Raw genomic sequence first — 18,583 nt, forward strand, 5'->3', positions numbered from 1 at the left:
GTTAAAAAAGGATGACAGTATCAGCTTCCAGTCCTTGTTATTCCTCCTAGTATCCTCCCATATTTCTTGTAACTTACCCCTTGTCACCAGCAATCTCTGTCAGAGACAAAAGGCGAAAAACATTTTTGGAGTTAGAGGATTTTGGGGGTTCTTATGCCCGTACCTGCAGCCGAGAGCGCTAGGAATTAAATTCAGTCCAGCAGAGCTCTTGTCTAAGGATGACAAAGTTCTGCATGCATAAGAAATCTAAGGAATAACTGGATGTTCTGCGGGGTGACATCGTACAGCACAAGTCTCTTCAGTCTTTACACACTACCTAAGATCTGAATTCCCACTAGCGTTGTTGTAATGTATTATGAATGTCTCCTGTCATTCTGAGCTTCAAACTCAGGCTCTGGCTGTCATCAGAGAGAGATTAGTTCGTGTTAGTTACAGAGAACTGTGTGAACTCACCGGACATAGCGCAGCAGGTAAATAAGCAATGACAATCTTTTCTTGCTTCCCTTTGCCTGAGCCCTTCCTGAAGTTAGTTTTCCCCTGTTGTGAACACTGTTGGCGATTTTCCCTCTTAATTTCATGGCCAAGTCTGCCTTCATCCTCTGACTAGCAGTACTTCAGCATCTCTTAGAGCAGAATTTGTAGAGCTCCAAACTGGTCACTTCCCAGTGGCTGGAAAGTGAACGATGCCTGGAAGGGTCTCTGGTAATTACCAATTCTTGTTCCACTGTAACGAAGACACAATCAAAACTCAAGTTTGGTAGTCCTTTAGCCTTCCTAGAAAAGACTGCAAACTGTTCTTTAAAGAAGTCCCCTCATGCAAATTGAATATAGAAGTTAAAGTGATCCTGCCTCACTGAATAATCGTATTAAAATAAAAGGTTTGATGTGAAGCGGTGTGCCTCCCCACGCTCCTGGTCGGGAGACCGAGCTGAAGACCAGATATTACTTTGCCTGACACGTGCTACTCTCCACACTTTGCTCTACTGTGATGTGTGATATGTTCAGGTGAATCAGTAGCTTGTTTGTAACATGGAAATTTCCTTGGTGCTGCTTTGTTCCCTCCTATTTTTTCCCAGTATTTTACAGACAAAAGAGCTTACCCACTCACTAAGTAAAGTAATCCTTTTGGTACCTCCTGGGCTTGATATTTGCCCACTGGAAGGGGGGTGATATGTGGTGGGTTTTTTTTTCAAACCGGTCAGACCTAAAGAGCTCTTGTGAAATCATTGGCACGATGCTGTGTTTCCATAGCGCTCAAACTGGCAGAAGACACTGCTGTGAATGTTAACATCTCCGTGGGACCGAGCCTCCCGCGCAGGCCTCTGGCTGTGGCATTAGGGAATTTACATATGCTGGAAGTGAGGCATGGCACGGCGTTGGTAGGATCAGGGCCTGTAGCTAGAGATGATTAGCTGGATCGTGGATTTTATATTTTTTTAGTGGCCTTTTAATTCACTAGCAAACTGCAGCAAACAAACACAAACAGCAGAATCGCAGAGGAACACAATGAGAGCAGAAGGAGTTTATGCTTGTCCTTCTCGTGCCGTCTTGACTAAACAAAAGCATGATTGTATATGAGCTGCCCTCGGAGCTGGCTGAGATTTTTCTCAGGAAGAACTTGAAAGCGATCATCTTCAATACTCCCAGACGGGTTCTGGTGAGCAGCCTGCCAGCTATTGTCTGTCTCGGCTTCTGTGAAGTTTTTTAAACCCTGTATATGATATTCAGTATAGCTGTTTATATGTCTGCCTTTCTCTAAAAAGCCATCCGAAGTTTGTTTCTGGATTTGTTTTCTTTTAACCCTTCTACTTCCCTCGTATTTAAGTGCTCTGTTGTAACTTCAGGCAACTATTGCCTCAGGTTTTTTGCCAGAAGTGTTAAGACGATGTCACCGAGTGCTGCCAGTCACCCTCGCTGGGGCTTTGTTAATGCCTCTTGCCCCTATATCCTTTCTGATGGTGTCACAGAATGGGCAGAACCCGTTATTTGTTTTAATTCTTGGTGATGCTTAAACAATTGGACAGGAGCTCTCTCACTGCACCTTGATTTAATGTTACTATATTAAGGAAATCTGGCGCAAGTGATGAAAAACTGTGATGCTCCTGTGTGATTATCAGTGCGAGATTTGGAAGGCAGGCACATCGCTCATTTCTCTTCCTATCTATGAAATACGTGGTGAGGTGAAAGAGAATTAGCACACAGCCTAATCTTCCGTTTCCAGAAAAATACCGGGACTGACTATTCCTAAGTACCCAGAAGATAAGAGCCTGCGTAGATTTTTTTTTCCAAGACAAATCATGTCATTTCTCGTGTGGTGGTGTTACGTGGATGGAAGGAAGTGGCAGATGTGACATACATTTTAACGTTAGTAAAGCTTTTCACATTACCAGAGGTGATGCTTGTAAGTCAGGGAAATAACAGTACCGCGATGTGTCAGCAGAGCTGGTTAAAAAGACGCTCGGTTGAGTTGTCAGGAACTTGCTGACAAAAAGGCAGCATGTATCAAGTGTCTTCTGTGTAAAGGCCCGCTTGGATCAGACGCTGCAGCCACACTAAACAAATCCTTACGGAACTGGGATTCCTTCGCTGAAGCTCAGAGAAGTACTAGGACAGGTTAGACTTATTTCTAGCGCAGTTTGAGGGTGGTTGATCCACACTTGAGGCAGAGAGTAAGTTTTGCAGTATTTTTTTAATCGGTAGACTGGGTTTTTTTAAAGGTTGTAGGTTGATGGGGGTGGATTGTTCGGTAATTGTAACACTTAAGTAAACAGTGTGACTGCTTTACAAAATCACCATTTGGGAATTTAAAGTATTTTAATGAAGTATGGGAACCACTGTATGAATCACCTTAAAATAGGCTTCTTGGACACAGATGAATATTGCATGTATCTCAGATCTGCGTGCATCTCGTGTCTTTCAGACTGCGGGTTGGGTAACAGTGGCGTTGAGCAACAGGTGACATCTGGGGTTCTCCTATAGCCTTATTTTAATGAAATCACTGATACTTCGTAGTATCTCCTACCGATCTGTTCACTGTTTAACCTAGTTCTGAGATTCCTTGGAATGGAAAGTACTTACACTGTTTATCTTTTAGACTACATTATTGATAATTATTATTGTTACTGATTAGACGAACTTCTCATTTGTGGCCCCCTTCCTTTGCCACCCAAAATAAATAGAGGTATGCACTTCAATGACTCTGAAATAATAGACGTGCGCTATTGACCAGGGGCCAATCCATTAATGTAGTTTTAACTTACTGCTAATTGCCTACCTTTTGTCTTCACTTGTGAGTGAATAATAACTGACTTCTTCCACCTTGGGAAAGATGCTTAAAAAATCTTACCGTTTTCATTACAAAAAAATTGAGAGGAATGGTGCTATTTGCAACACAAGTTTCAGGCCAGACAGGAAGGTACCCAACACCCAGAATCATTAAAAAATCCAGAACACAACTTTGCAAACAAATAAATGTTTAATTGCATTGTATAATGGGTATATAGTTGTTAAATATATTATTTTACTGTATAATTTATCGTTCTTCCAGTTCCTTTAGCAGTTCATCAAAGTGAGTAATGTACCATTTAGCTTTCTCCTTTACTTGCTTTCTGATTACATTTCCTCCGAATCCAATGAAGCAGTCCTGGCAAAACAGAAGGAATGGGCACATACGTTATTGCAGTCCCATGTAAGGAATGGAGCTTCTCAGCAATTAAGTTTGGGTTTAAGACTGGATTTTTAAATTATGGTATTCCTCCCTGGCTCTTCCCCTGTTTTACTTTGCATGTTAAATTTTTCAACTTCATTAACAATTATTTTTGCACCACTTTGGTTATCGGAGTTTGTCGGGAAGTTGTCTCTCAGTGCCTCGTTAACTTCAAGATAGTTCAGATCTGAGATTTCTCTGAAAATTGGAGGTAAATGTGATGCAACATAGGGCCTTACGATTCAAGAACGAGTTAACATTCGAATGGGCATGCAGCATCTCACAATTATCCCTATACTATTTATCTTAACTCTGTTTACCTCATTCGATAGATACCCAAAAGTAAACATTAACCATATCTTCAATCATTAACCAGGAGCAATCATCATTTCTACATCTTAGAAAACCATCTGCAGTGAAAGTGCAGTGTTTAAAATTTCCACGGCTGCTTTTTTGCCTTTAGGTGGAAAGCATTAAGCAAATGCTAAGCTGCTTGGGTCATGCACATGTCTAACAGTAAAGGACCAGCCATTATAACTCAAGTCAGCTGTAGCTGTCAGAGTTTGTTCCTGGGCATTTCCAGGCACTGGGACATCTGTCCCTCAGATTGGTGACCGAGGTGTATTAGGGTGCTTTTATGTAGAGAAAGGTGCTGAAGGGGAGAAGGAATTAAGATCTCTCCTCTGTGAAATGACCGTTTATAGAAGTTGTCTTTCTCTTCATGTATTATTTCACCCTGTCAGGGCTGGTACCTTCAAAGGTATCATCACTGCACAGTGAGATGGACCCTCCTGCTCGGCCACTATCAGGTGAACGTGCACCAGATCTGTGCCAGACCTTCACACTAAGCACCATTACCCAGTGTTCAGAATCAGGCTCTTGGTCGGGTAAGACCTCTGCACAGAAGCAAGCGCTTACTGTGGCGACGTAAAGGGCAGATGTGATAATATATATCAGCTTGATTTGTGACAGGTTCCTAGACTGTCACAGTCCTGCTAGACCCAGCCAGCACCCTGGCTTAGAGGTTGACACCCTTACGGAGATTGTCTGAACTGAGAGAAATCAACCATGGCATGATGCAGGCTTTCCAGGCTGAAACTACCTGCGCAGATCTCTTTCAGGCTGTAGGAAATGCTAAAGATCTCCCCTGAAGTCCTATAAAGAATTCGAACCGCACTTTTTTTGCCCCCAAAGGATTTGCTCAAAGGGAATTTAGAATTCCAGTTCTTGAATACTTACAGCAGGGGGACAGGCTTCCATGTCTGTAGCTCCATCTCCAATCATAACGACTTTCTTAAAGTGGAACTGTTCCTTCAGGTGAGTAATAACCTTTCCTTTCCCCCCTGATTCAGCTGTTGGTTGTGTTTCATCAAATCCTGCATATTCTCCTGGAACACAGTGGAAGGACAAAGTTAGACACAGAGCATATTTTTCTGTAAATGAAGAAAGATACATGCCTACGGTATTTACTTCAGAAAGCAGCTAATTTCATTCAGTCTTGTATGCCTTACAATATCAGCATCCCAAAAACATAATCAGAAGGCAAGTGTGAAAACTAGGATTTTACCCAAGTCTTCAGGGGGATATTTTCCAAGACCTGAAATGCTAAGACAAAACCAGAAACCCTGTGTGGGCAGTGTTACAAATCCATTCCCAGTCACTCTTTTTACACCAGAATGATGACATTTCAAAAGCATCATCCAGTATGATGTATAGACAGTGTATGGAACACTGAGTAACCTCACTAACTACAGTTCTGCTTGATTACACTAGCTTAAAGTCCAGAGCAGCTCTGCTGAAGTGCATCGGTCTCCATACATACATCAAAGTCAAAGAAGTTTGCTGCTGAAAGCAGGTAAGCGTAATAAACTCTTTTAACTTGAAGGCCAAGAGAAAACACAACTCTGCTGTTGGGAACTGTCATATGTTTTACCTTTGGCACATCTTGCAATTAAAAAGTAACCACAGCTCTATTTCATATGGCTGGAAAGTGACCTGAACTCATGTTTTTGGTAAAGTCTTGTGATTTTCCTACTTGGAGCTAGCTGGATTGGTAACGAGGTCATGTAGCCTGGACAGTATCTGTAAGCCCAGTGTCTGTGACAGTTTGAACTAAAAAAGTGGCACTGATTAGCAAAGAAAAGAGGCTTAAGGGGAATCTCACCGTTAAAGTAAAACTTCAGCCTATTGGCAAAGACGTTTGCTGTTGGAATGTTCAGCTGCAAGGCCACGTGCTCCACAATGCTCTGAAACCCCCCGGACACCAGGAAGACCTGGACACCTCGTTGGTGAAGCCTGCTTACCAGCTCCCTGAGAAGAAAGAGCATCACTGAGTGTGAGTGCCTGGCAGCACCGAGGGATTCTGCTATAAATATAATCTTTCCTAAACAAGGCTGCCCCGTACTTTGTGATATTCCAGTTTAGGTAGGATGTGTGCTGCTTTCCAGCTCCATCCATTTCTGCTGCCCAAAGATTTTCCTTCCTTCCCTGACAAGTTTGTGCATCCACCTTGCTTGAAAAGAGCTGAACAAAACCATCGTGTCTAGAGACAAACAGGTGTTTAGTTGCTCAGAAGCAAGCGCTCCCTAGAAATGTTTTCTTTACACTTTCATACTGTTTGCATTAGTTCCCTCGAACAAGTGAGAGCAGATCCAGTTCATATTTTTTCTGAAGTAGAACAACAGCAAGAAGGTTAATCTATAATGCAGAAAAAAGTAGGAAATGTGAGGGAGAAAAAGCCACTGTGCCAAAATGAAAAGTGGGCTGAAAAGTGTGCAAAGTGCAAACATTTTCTAACTCAGAGTTGGTTCCCTGGACGCTGGACATCAATGCCATATTTAGAAGAGGGCACCAGCGACAGAAAAGGAATCAAAAAAAGTTTTCAGAGCCAGTTAATGTCAATGGGGCTTGAAGGCAGTTAAAAGTTTTACAGGATTTGGCTCTAGAAGCAGGAAGATCAGCATGCAGCAGTGCTGAGCAGCAGAAGTGGTAGCAGTAACAGCAGAAATGCTAAATACTGAAAAGCAAAGTGGAGGCTTAAAGCAGGCTACACAGAAAAGGAGGAAGAAAGGGAAGGAATGAAAAGGAGGAAGAAAAAGGAAGGAATGAAAAGGAAAGTCATGTGATTCTAAACAAGGAAACAATGTTCTCTTTGTAGTTACATCTAGCTATGCCTTCTACAGAAAAAGCTGAGCATGTGCTTCATTTCAAGGAGAAAATACAAACACAGTATCATCTAAAACTACTGTATGTGCTAAAAATATTTTAGACTTGGAGCTATGTCCAGATTTTGAAGTAAAGAAGTGTGTTTCAATTGTTTGAAACAATTTCACTAGGAAAAAAACCCCACCTTTTCAGTTTAAATATTTAGTGTTTATTCCAAACCCAAAGATGAATAGATACATATATATCTATTTCCCCTTTGTGATTTTTTAATACTTCTTTTAGGGACTTCTGTGCAGAATGAGTAGCTCTGAACAATGGATCCCCTAAGCTGAGTCCAGGGTGTGACTGCACACAGAAGTGTAACAAAGAGGTAACAGAATTGCAGAAGAGACCAAGCCAGTAGTTCACACCAGGTATTAAACCTTCCCCCAAATCCATCACCCATCAAAAACCAGATGTGATTGAACCAATTAGTCTTCATGCCCCTTTAATCCTCAGGCCAGAAATTGAGCTTGCCAGCCAAAATACCAGCAAATACCTAAGACTGTTTTATTTTTACATGGGTGCTTAGCCACTTGACGTGGACTCAGGCCGTTATAAGCTCCTGGTATAAGCTTTATACACAAGGCAATCTAAACCACCTCTGTGGTCTTACAGCCTCACTAATGTCATAGAATTTTGTTGATTTATGTCATATGCTTTTGGAAGACTTTTTTTGTTACATCATTTGAAAATCTTCTTACCTGATTCCTGGTGTTAGCTGAGGTGGGTTGTCAGATATTAATTTCTGCACTTGCTCATAGGAGGGACGTATGAGACCTAGTCGTGCCGTTAAAGCTGCTTTGAATGTCACAGTGCCACCCATAGCTCTGCGGGTCCTAAACGATGATCCAGAGAAAGCAAACCGGTGACGCTTAACAAGTTGAGGCTTCTCCCAAGAACAGTTAAGTTACAGAAGGACAACAACCAACAAGGTAAGAGACATTCTAGGTTATACTGCATCTATGCACTGAAAAGATTGGTAGCAACCACTAGTAGAAGATTCTCCACAGGCTGGAGCTCTTGTGAGAACCAGTGAGGCAAAGGAAAACTGCTTCATGCCCTCTGTGAGTGCACCGGAGCCACTGGCACCGTATTCCTAAACTGCGGCACAGGTGCCGTTCCCTGAAATCAATAGAACTTCTGCTACAAGCTTCAACGGAAACATCAGCCTCAGAGAAGCATTAAAAGTTGTCCCTTCTCCTTCATCTCATAATAAGGTTTGTCCTCAGCCAGGTTTAATGATGAGGGCTGAATTTAAGTCTACTGAAGAAGTTAACATTAGAAACTTTATGTCAGTATTGTTTTGTTGAGTAGCTCCATAATTCCAGAAAAAGGAAGTTAATTCGTTATGCATTAATTCCACTTACTATTCCTAAACCCCTTTTTAAACTAGCAATCTCCTATGAGAGTTGAATTAACCCTTTTTTTAAATTCCTTGTCACAGATTAGCCTTATGCACCCTTATTTTTTACTATTATTCCTACGAAGTAAAGAGCAAATATACATACATCTCTGCAACGGCATCTCCAACTCCACAGAACTTTGCAAGCTCGTCAATGCCTTCTTCCCTGATGACTGTACTGTCCACATCAAAGCATACTGCATCAGCATTGCGGAAGATTTCTTTCATCTCCAAGAGGGACGCCATCCTTTTAGGAACCTTCTTACTGTGAGGGGACAAGATAAAGTCTTTCTCTGAGTGACAGTACTGCACCGTATCTTGAGCCATTGGTGCAACTGATCTGGTTCTTGCGAGTAGGGACGAGCACAGCCTGGTAGCCAGCTTTTATCAAAGAGGGAGCGGCGGTGGTGGTCTGGCTCGGTTGCTGATTTGCTCTCTGCTGTTGCTGCCTACTGATGTTCAATTTACGTTACAGGTGGGCTGTGGAGCTTTGGTCAGTTGCTGATTTGCTCTCTGCAGGCTCGGCCCATTGATGTTCACATGGGGTTCAAGGTTGTAATACTTGGCATTTGCTGAACCATCAGACTGCCAACTGCTGTGTGGGACTTGCAGTCCTCTGTCTCATCTTGCCCTCACCGCTCAAATGGATCTTGATTTCTCATCAGACCCAGTCTAGTGTGTCAAATTAGTTGCTCCAGGAGACAGCCCTTAAGGATTTGCTTGATCGCCGTAGACATAACGATCTTAAACCTATCAGTGAGTGGCTGTCCCTAAATCATGAAGGTTTAGATCCTTTTCTATGTCCTGATTAATACAAAGTAAATATTTTCATCATCTATGAATGCACAGATTTGGGCATTAGCACTGGGAATTAAGTCTTTTATAAAATCCATTAAAGTCTTGGGCTTTGAGAACTTCACTCAACCCATCACATCATGATACAACTTCTTCCATAACAATGCCTGACAAAAGTTTAATTTCTTCCCTTTTATATCTGTCCACTTAAGTATGTTGAGCACTTCTCCTGCAGATCAGAAGCACGAGGTGTTAATCAAGTATTTACCCTACTCATCTTCTGCTTCACCCTTTCATAAGGGAATTCAGTGTGGACTTTACTACTTGTCAATCTGTACACTTAGACAGACTTTCTATCTATCCCACTTCCCAGATCTTTAGAAAAGTTTTTGTTTGGTTGTCTCTAATCTCTTTAGACATCTCTCCGGACACGTCTTGTGTAATTGATCTGGGTAGCAGATGCTTTTTCTGGGATAGGGGAAAAAATATCATCAAACAGCATGTTATATACCTTCATTATGTTATATACCTTTATCTTTTGTTTTCCTCTCACTAAGCTCATTTATTTTCCTCCTATATATCGTGGATTTTGATTGTCTTCCACACGCAAGTTCCCCCAAAACATGTATTTTTTTCTCTTTTTGGACAAACTGTGCACCCCCCCCCCCCAATATATCCAGTGACGATGGAGAAGGTGATGGTTATGTACCTCGCTGTGGAACAGTACCGGAGCTGATCAGCACTGATGTAGCTCACTGCCAGACAGGAGCCATCAGGGACCACACGCAGTAAGCACCCGTGCTGTTTCCTGGGGTGCCTGCTGTGTGCCCTTAGTTCATGGTCAAAGCAGGAACAGGAACCTTCGGTTTTATTCCCATGACTAGTAACCATATGGTGAATATTGAGATTAAGAAGTTTTTATGAAAAAATGCCATAATCACTGAAAAAAATGCATAGCACACATATTCATCTTTTTTTTCTGCTAATAAATGAGAATACTCCAGTCCTTCATTGAAAGGTAAAAGTTTGTATAAATGAAGCCACCAAACCTAAGTGGTGAAACCTTTTGTGAACAGCTAAGAGCCATATTTGTAAGAGATAATCTCTGTTTAACAAACAGGTAGATATGAAATAGCAAGAAACAGAGCAAGCAAGTCACATGAAAGGCAATTCTAACCCAAGGCAGCCATGAAACAGTACTGTTTGAGTCGGTTGTTCTAGTTATTCTTGAGCTTTTTTGCATGAACACACTACTATAGTAGCCAAAGTGGGTTCATGGCTTTTGCACAAGGTCGAGAAAATGACACAGTAGCTTCCTCAGTGCTCATCTGCGTCGCAGGTGTGAGCGAGAATGGGCAAGCAGGTATCCCCCAGCCCATGCTTCCCTCCTGTGTGTTTGGTTTGTGTGGGAAGGTAGGACAGAGCCTGGACTCAGCCTCCCCCGTGTGCTGGAAAGCACAGTGAGTGGGTGTGCAGTAAAGAGGAAAAATTCCAGAAAAGGGCTTTTACAAACTCCAGCTCTGGGAAGGGCAGAAACAGGGGCTGAACCATACTTTGACAAGTCTCTGCTCTTGGTACATCAGAGCTGTTCCATGCACAGACATATTGTAAAATTCTGGACTAGACTTAGAAACACCACCAAAGAATTATTTGCTGCAGTGAGCACATGGTTTTTATATTTTTCTGTAAAGACTGCACTGTACATGTAAAAAATACAGTTGCATGCCATCAGCACAGCACGTAAGAGAGACCTCTCTCTCTTCAGTGGCCACAGACATAAAAACCTCTGAGAGAGACTGGTTCTGAGCTAAGACTTGGCAGTGGGTAGACAGGTGACACGTGAATTCCAAGTTTACTTTGCGTTAGCCTTGACTTGACATTGGCTTCACAACACTATGTTTGTATTTTCAGTGGAAGATTTTGATTTTTCTGAGCAGGAGGGCTTTGACTTTAGGGCAGCCCTTGATAGCCATTGCTAGATATATTTGTGCAGTGGAATTAAAAAAACCCACATCCACTAACATTTTTTAACTGGCAGAGCATTAATTTTTTCCAGCCTCCTGGAAGTTCTAGAAAGCCCACCAAAAATTCAGCCATGGGTTTGGTGCCAATTTTAAAGATTTGCTCTACTGGGCAAACTTGTTGCATCACTGTGGTGTGACATTTGCGTCACATTGTTCCAACACTGATTCCTTGTTATGCAAAGCCATCACATTGCCTCATGCTACCCTGAGTCTGCACTGCAACATTACCACATTATGACGCAATGTCACTGTGTGGGGACACCACGCTGTGATGTGACTTCTTGGTGAGAACCTGAAATGTGTTTTTGGATACATGTCTTCAAAATTTTAATCTCTGAGAAAAATGTTATTGCTAGAAATGCACGTTGGGAGCAGGAAGGAAGAGACATTAACTTTTCCTTCTCTCAGGTATCCATATTTCCTATACTCCTTTCCCTTCTCAATGCCTCTTACAGTGATGATATCACCCCTGTGGTGGACTTTGCACTTTGATGGACAAATAAGACAAATTAGAGGAAGAATTATGGATACCAGTTGTGGAGCCATGCTTGGCATTAACCCAGTCCTCTCTTTGTTCCATGCAGTAACTCTTCCAAAAGAGTTTCAAGATATGGTTTATAGTGCCTAAAAATGACAAGTTGGAAGGGAAGAACTGTGTTATGAAATGCAGAAACCATCAGTAGTTCCTGATCTCCCTTGGCCTGTGATCTGCTAAAATCTTTCCACTTTCTGCTATAGCTGGGCACCGAGTCTTGGAAACCAGATCTGGTTTTGGCTAATGTGTCACCACACATGTTGGAGAACTTGTGAAGAATTGTAAAGTAGGAAAACTCATACAGAAGCAAAGAGGAGAACCTACGAAGGAAGCTTCAGCTATTGCAAGGAGTCTTGCTGGTGGGAAAAGTGAATTTCAGGAGTTAAAAGTTGGTTCACTTGGAGTAAAATAAGGTTTTTCTGCCCTTGTTGGCAGAGCTCCAAGGGTCAGCATCAGCTCCAGAGGCTGGCAAATGCCATTCCAAATGGTAACGTGCCAATTTTAGTAATTTGTGAAGTGTTTTTTTCCCAGCCCTAAGCGTAAATGATAACATAAGGCAAGGCTATTACTGACTGAGCAGTGGGCAACAGGAGTGTGGGAAAATAAAAGCAGGAGAGGTTCTGCTCCTTCCCTTGTTTTCAAAGTTTTCGCTGGGCCATCCTAGCATGGCATCCATGAGGAAGCTGCCTGGAATCCACCTCCAGGTAAGCATGCATAGCAAATCAGGACAGGCACAGCAGCTTGTCCACATGTAGGCGTCACTTGGAAACATGACAAAAAAGGCTGAAGCTGTGTAAAACCATTCTATGGACAAATCTCTTAACAGCTGTAGTGAGGGAGCAGCAATTTTTTATTCCATACTGGTATAGGCCTCTACAGTTGGCAGAGATTAATTACCCTGAAATACAGGGCATCTGATTGCTTAAATGTATCAATGTTTTAATGAGATGGTAAGAAAGAAGACATTTCCACAAATAGTGAGTTCTGTCTCCATAGGAAAAACATGAGTAGAAAATCTTTTGACTTTTCTGCCATTGAATTTCAGGTAGGTAATCTATTCCTATAGATAGGTAATCTATTCCTCTCATTTGCATGCTGGAAAAGTCCAAGCAACAAACGTTTCAACTTGTCTGATAGTAAAATATTGTGGTGGAAAGCTGAAAAGAAGAAAATGGGGAAGAGAAGAAACAATGGGCAAAGACATGACTAGAGAAAATCTAAGAAAAGACTGACAGAGGGAGAGAATTAGGGTGAAACTTGAGATAAAGATGGAGAAAAATGAAATGACAAGTGGAATTCCCATGAGATCTCCTTGCTTCCAAACTATGAAGTACTTCATTAGGACATTTGGGAGGGAAATGGCATTTCCACAAGAAATAGCCCCATTTGTTAACACAGAGGGTAGAGTCACAGAAGCAAGCACAGGAATTATGTAAGACCACATATCAAAGGAAAACAACTGAAATCTTTTTTGTTTGCTGACCCTTCAAAGAAGGGCACTTGCTGCACTGTGAAAAACTGAAACATCCGCAGTATCTGCTACATATAATGCAAAAGGAACAAGGAGATGGTACTCAGAACTCCAGGTGTTCTGAGGCTGGTATATTTTGATGAGATCTTGACATGATCTCAAAATCCTCATTGTGACTAGACTTCACTTGTTATTGTATTTCAGCTTTCAGAAGTGCTGCCACGCTGCTACTTCACATTATGTTCGCATTCACTGAAGTGAGAAAATTAAGATTAAGTGAATCTTAATGGAATATTACCTAAAATATCTTTTTTAAACAGATTACTTGGGAATATCCTAGTTTGCAAACAGTTTCTGGTGTTTTGATTTTTATTCACTTCTCTGTTTAACAAGGTGAGAGTGACCACTTCACTGAGATACATTCCTGCAGCAGAATAATATTGAACATGCAGTGAGATTAACGGAAATGCAACAACATCAAGCTATTTCTGTTGCATTGCTGCTTGGAGTAAGGGATTTGGAGAAAATAGTTCCTGAAACTTTTCTCAGGACCGGTTCCCACTACAGGAGAAGATAAGAATGTTCACAGGAATGTTTCCATGGTATTAAACAAACCACTTAATCCTCATTGTTTCTAGTCCTGTGTCTGTAAAATGGGAGTAATATAGTGATACAGCTTTTCTGTGCTGAGGCTTAATTCTCAGTATTACTATGTTTTGAAAGCTTTAGAGGAAAGGGGATACATTTAAGCAGATTAGTTATATTTAAGCAAATTGTGACTGTTTATATCCCTGCAAGTTCAACCCATCCATCTATAATCGTGAGTTTCTGTGGTTTTCAATGTGAGAACAGAAAGATTCAGTCCAACTCACTAAGTTTGCTTCACACTTCCTGGTTTTCTGTTCAGTTTTTAAAGGTAGTAACACAAACCTGTATTCAAATCAAGAGATGAATTGTTTGCATTTATACATGAATATCTGAACAGCAGTGCCTAACAGTGAATTTATTTAAGCGCCTCTTAAAAAGTAGTTGAAAAGGGGTAGAAGGATGGATGTTGACATACACCTTCCAGCTCTCCAATCCCCTCTTGCCTGTCCTGACAAAATGATGATCCCCCCCCCCATGATTGCATCATTCATTCATGCTGCTGTTATAAAACAGGCACCACACTGCTGCTGCATCTTGCAGGGCAGCACACACTCACAGCCCCAGCAGAAGATACTCTGCATTTCCTAGGCTAGAAAAATACAGTGTTATGGATCTGATACGCCAAACGCCAACCCCTTCCAAACTGAGAGAAAAAAACGTTCCCGGTGACTTACAGTATTGCACTGGCCGTGGCTGTTGCTGCTGCTGCAAACCTCTTGGCTGCACAAGAAAAGAAGGGATCAGCTGAGACCTTCAGTCACATAAATACAACGGCATGGGCTGATCTGGAAGAAAGCCGCATTTTGGAAATCACTCTTTTATAATCTGCTGAGTAAACCTGCCTGGATGTTTTTTTTGAAATGGTTGCACACATGTAACCAGAGAAGTCCAGCTGTTCACTGACAGGCGTAGGGAAGAGAGGTGTAACCTTGCTGCGTCGGGGGAGGAGCCGCTGGCCCAGCTTGGGGCGCTCCCAGCTTGAGTAGGCACGGCTTGGCAGGGAGCGGGCCCGCACCAGGCCGGGGGGCTCCTGCTCGCCCGGCAGCCAGCCTGTGCCACGGGCATGGAGTGCAGGACGTGTCCCGGCAAACTTGCCTCGCTTCACACAGAGCGCCGGCACAGGAGGGCGAGGGCCAAGAGCCGCCCAGGGGGCTCTGACAAGCAGCAAGCAGGAGTTTCTCCTGGTGAAATCAGAGGCGAGGCAGGGACGCTGTTTTCTTTCACTGTGGATGAGATGAAAAGTTTTTTGTGAGTTAAGATTGCAATATTGCATTTTGCCTTAAACTTAGTGCATCGGTGCGTGCAATGTTACACCAAAAATCAAATCAAAATTCATCATGAAGGCAAAATTTAAACTTCTGCTTATGATAAGGCTCTGTTTTGTTTCCCCAAATGCAATGTTGTCAAAAGCAACATGAAAATTGCAGAACTTGTCTTGCTCACGTTTTGGCATCCCACAGAAGAGCTTCCCTCAGATATTACTGTGGACACTGGTTAGAAGACTGCCAACCTGAACTGTGAAACCTGTTGTTTGGTTCAAGGTCAAGAAAGGCTGATTTAGCTGGGTTAGCATCTTTCATTTGCTTGTGATAGGAGTCTTAAACTGCTGCCTGTCTTGAAAGACTGTTCTGCACCACTGGCTGCACCAGTCACATTCCATGCATGATTGGTTTTGCCATTCCGGCAGTATTACCCCTCAAAATCACATGCATTAATTAAAATCAATAGCCTTGTGTGCCTCTCCTCCCATGCATGCCTTGAAGTTTTTTCAGAAGTTCTCAGTACATGACCATTTGTCAACATGAGCATCTATCAGTAACTTCTTACGTCAGGAAAAGATAGTACCAAGCCCTTTTGCTGCAAAACTGCTGATGTGGTTCACTGTTTGTTGGTTTTATCATGGCAGGGCAGTATGTTTTTAAAACAGATTTAGAAATAATTTCTGTGAATAAGGTTAAATGAAAACAGATCTTGATAAAGATGAAAGACAACTGCTTTTACTGAGAATCTCAGAGGGTTTTTTTGCCAAGATAAGCAGTGCATGATTTTACTAAGAGAATTGCTGCTGAGTATTTCATGAAGGATACTTACTCCCTTTATTTGGCTTAGTTTAATGGATAAATTGGTTTTAATTTAGGTAAATATTTTGATTCTAATCTGGTGTAATTTGTTGTAAATCTACTAATTTCAAAGGACAACTTTGGCCTAGTAAGCATCTGGCCCTGTAGTTTTACTATGCATTAAAAACAAATATGCAGAACAGTTCAGCAACTACAGCTAAGACTGAAAAATGAAGTAAAGCTTGTCCTGATATCTGAAAAATGTGGCAAAATGGGGATTTAATGTGAAAATGCTAATGAGAAATGTTACTGTACCATAAAATAACTATCCTCAGACATGTGTTCCAGCAAAGAAACAAGAGAGGTCTGCCTGGAAGCTTGAAGAGGATGTTCAGGAGTGAAAAGCACAGCTCACATGGATACATGACTACTGATATAAGCACAGCACTAAAGTCTTGTACATGACAACAAAACTTCTCCATTTGTACAAAAAACAAGAGACCACCTACATGAAGGACTAGAGTATCTTTGAAAATGGCTTTCTGTGTTGTCCTCCCCCTGAACCCCATCCAAAATTCAAACTACATCTTCCCAGAACAACTGCTTTGTTTTCCTACAGTAATAATTCCTCTCACAAACCTGAATCAGCGTCAGCAGCTAGCCCCATGCATCGCAGGTGTTCAGGATGGGTAATTCCTGCCTTTCCACGGGAGTCGCAGAACAGCAACAAGGAAAACATAAAATGCAACGTGCCTGCTGGTATGCTTACGGGTTTGACAAGGCTGCCCTCTACTGTGAACAGCACCGAGAGAGGACCAAGGCAAAAAAATTACAAACCAGAGAAGCAAGAACAGCAAACTATTTGTGTGTGACCTGGGGGCTACAGAATCCAGGAGAGAGCTGGGGATTCAGGTGTTTGAACCGGCCATTGCATCTAGGCACTTCAAATATTAGCACTGCGGCCTTTCGGGGCTGGGTTGGTGTGGTTTGTTTTGTTAGGGTTTCAGCAGGCCGGTAGCATCCCAACAACAGTGAAGACTAAACATTAACAGAGTTCCAGAGCCAACTATGAAATGCCAACTGTAATTTCCTGCATTCTGCAATGTTTAATGTTTATTTCTAATGATTACAGTACCAGAACAGAAAGCCCAACCACTGTACTAAAGAGGCAGCATTACAGTACTTCGCAAGACATATGCACTGCTCAGTTAAACAAAAGGGCTCCAAACTGGTGTTATGTTCAAACACCAACTCCATCTAAAACATTTCAAAACCATAAGCCCACGTATATTAGCAGCTGACCCCTCCAGACCAAGTCAGACTAACGGACCATGCATGGGAGTCCTCCTGCACAGCATGGCGTTTTGCCCAGAAACCTGAGATCCTCACCCAAAGCAGATTCCCAGCAGGTGCCACTGCCTACAGCCAAAACTGGCAAGGCTGAGTCTGCCCTGACACTTGACACTCAGTGTTTCACCCAAGCTCCTCCAAAAACGCCTGTGCAACAAAATCGTACCCAACAGCAGGCTTAGACTTGCTGCTCAGCACTACTACTACTACTACGGTGGGTTGCCGAAGGCAGGGCTGCATCCAGAGCTCCCTGCTGGAAAAAGTGGGATGGAGTGGGAAAGGTTTACCCTGCGCCATTTTCATGCCTGGTGGATTAGCACTGCCGAATGCTGTCTTTCTTCTTTGTACCAAACGGGCTGCAGGAACACCAAATACCACTTGGCCTGGATCTCCCAGGCACACCTCTGCAGCCACAGGCCGTTATTATTCTGGGGGCAGGCACCCTCCTTTGGAAACTCTTAAAGTAACAAAAGGGTTGTCTCATGCCCAGTATTGCCAGTTGCTCAGATGTAGCAGATGGGTGTTTGGGGGTACAAGCCCAGATGGGGCAACGTGGGAGCCAAACTTGGTGCAGTGTGCCAGCAGTGTGTGTAAGGAACCATGGCAGAAACAATCTTCTCAGGCTTCTCTAAAGGGAAATTCCTCCATTTCAGAGCCCAAAGCCACCAAGATGCAAACGTTTCGTAGCCTCAAGGCCTGGGCCACATAGCCCAAAGACTTCCAGCACCCATCAAGGTTGTCTTTAACTTCCAAGGATAGTTCTGGGTTTCTTCCTCACGGGAACCCTCCGTGTGGCCTCGGGAGAGATTGTCCCAGTGCTCTGGAAGCCTTTTGAAGGGTTCGGGCCCAGGCAGGCCCTGGGCGTGCAGGGCTGCACTGTGGTGGCTGTGCAGGCCCTGCCAGCCCATGCAGCAGCTTCTGCATTAAAACCGACTTCTGCTTAACCTCACCTCTGAATTTTTACCATGAAACCCTATGATTATTAATCCGGTCTGCTTAACTATTAATTCTATCGATCTAATGTTAAATCATCGGGTTTAATTATTTATTCTCACCGTTCTGCGAACCTGCCGGGGGGGGTGTCTGTCACATCGAGTGGGTGGGATTAAGGACCGAGCGACCCTGCCCGTTCAAAGGCCTAGTTCACTCACGTACCGCCCGGCCCCTCCGGCAGCCGCCTCCCCTCGGGCGGGCGCGCTCCCGCTGCCCACCGCCCGCCCCCACAGGCGCCAGCGCCATCCAATCGCTGCTCCCCAACGGTGCCCCCGCCACGGGGCGGGAGCGGGCCGCCGGAGCGACAGGCGCCGCAGCCAATGGGAAGGCGAGCGGCGCGCCAGCGGGTCAATAGGCGTGCGCGCACTGCCGAGTGTTCTAGAAGGGGCGGG

General features: G+C 43.2%; 1 protein-coding gene and 1 long non-coding RNA gene across 2 annotated transcripts; both read right to left on the reverse strand.

The window, feature by feature from the left end:
- Positions 1-3,456: 3,456 nt before the first annotated feature.
- PSPH (phosphoserine phosphatase) lies at positions 3,457-8,740 on the reverse strand. The gene is made up of 5 exons (XM_040614827.1): positions 8,422-8,740; positions 7,615-7,749; positions 5,871-6,016; positions 4,946-5,094; positions 3,457-3,643 (listed from the first exon to the last, which is right to left on the reverse strand). The coding sequence occupies exons 1-5, from the start codon at positions 8,640-8,642 to the stop codon at positions 3,533-3,535; spliced, it is 762 nt and encodes a 253-aa protein (XP_040470761.1). The 5' UTR covers positions 8,643-8,740; the 3' UTR covers positions 3,457-3,532.
- A 605-nt stretch (positions 8,741-9,345) lies between these two features.
- LOC121097677 lies at positions 9,346-18,401 on the reverse strand. The gene is made up of 3 exons (XR_005831040.1): positions 18,254-18,401; positions 14,463-15,011; positions 9,346-9,578 (listed from the first exon to the last, which is right to left on the reverse strand). It is a non-coding gene; the product is annotated as an uncharacterized LOC121097677 (long non-coding RNA).
- Between the last annotated feature and the right edge of the window lie 182 nt (positions 18,402-18,583).

The sequence above is a fragment of the Falco naumanni genome, chromosome 1 (assembly GCF_017639655.2).
Source record: "Falco naumanni isolate bFalNau1 chromosome 1, bFalNau1.pat, whole genome shotgun sequence".
NCBI lineage: Eukaryota > Metazoa > Chordata > Aves > Falconiformes > Falconidae > Falco > Falco naumanni.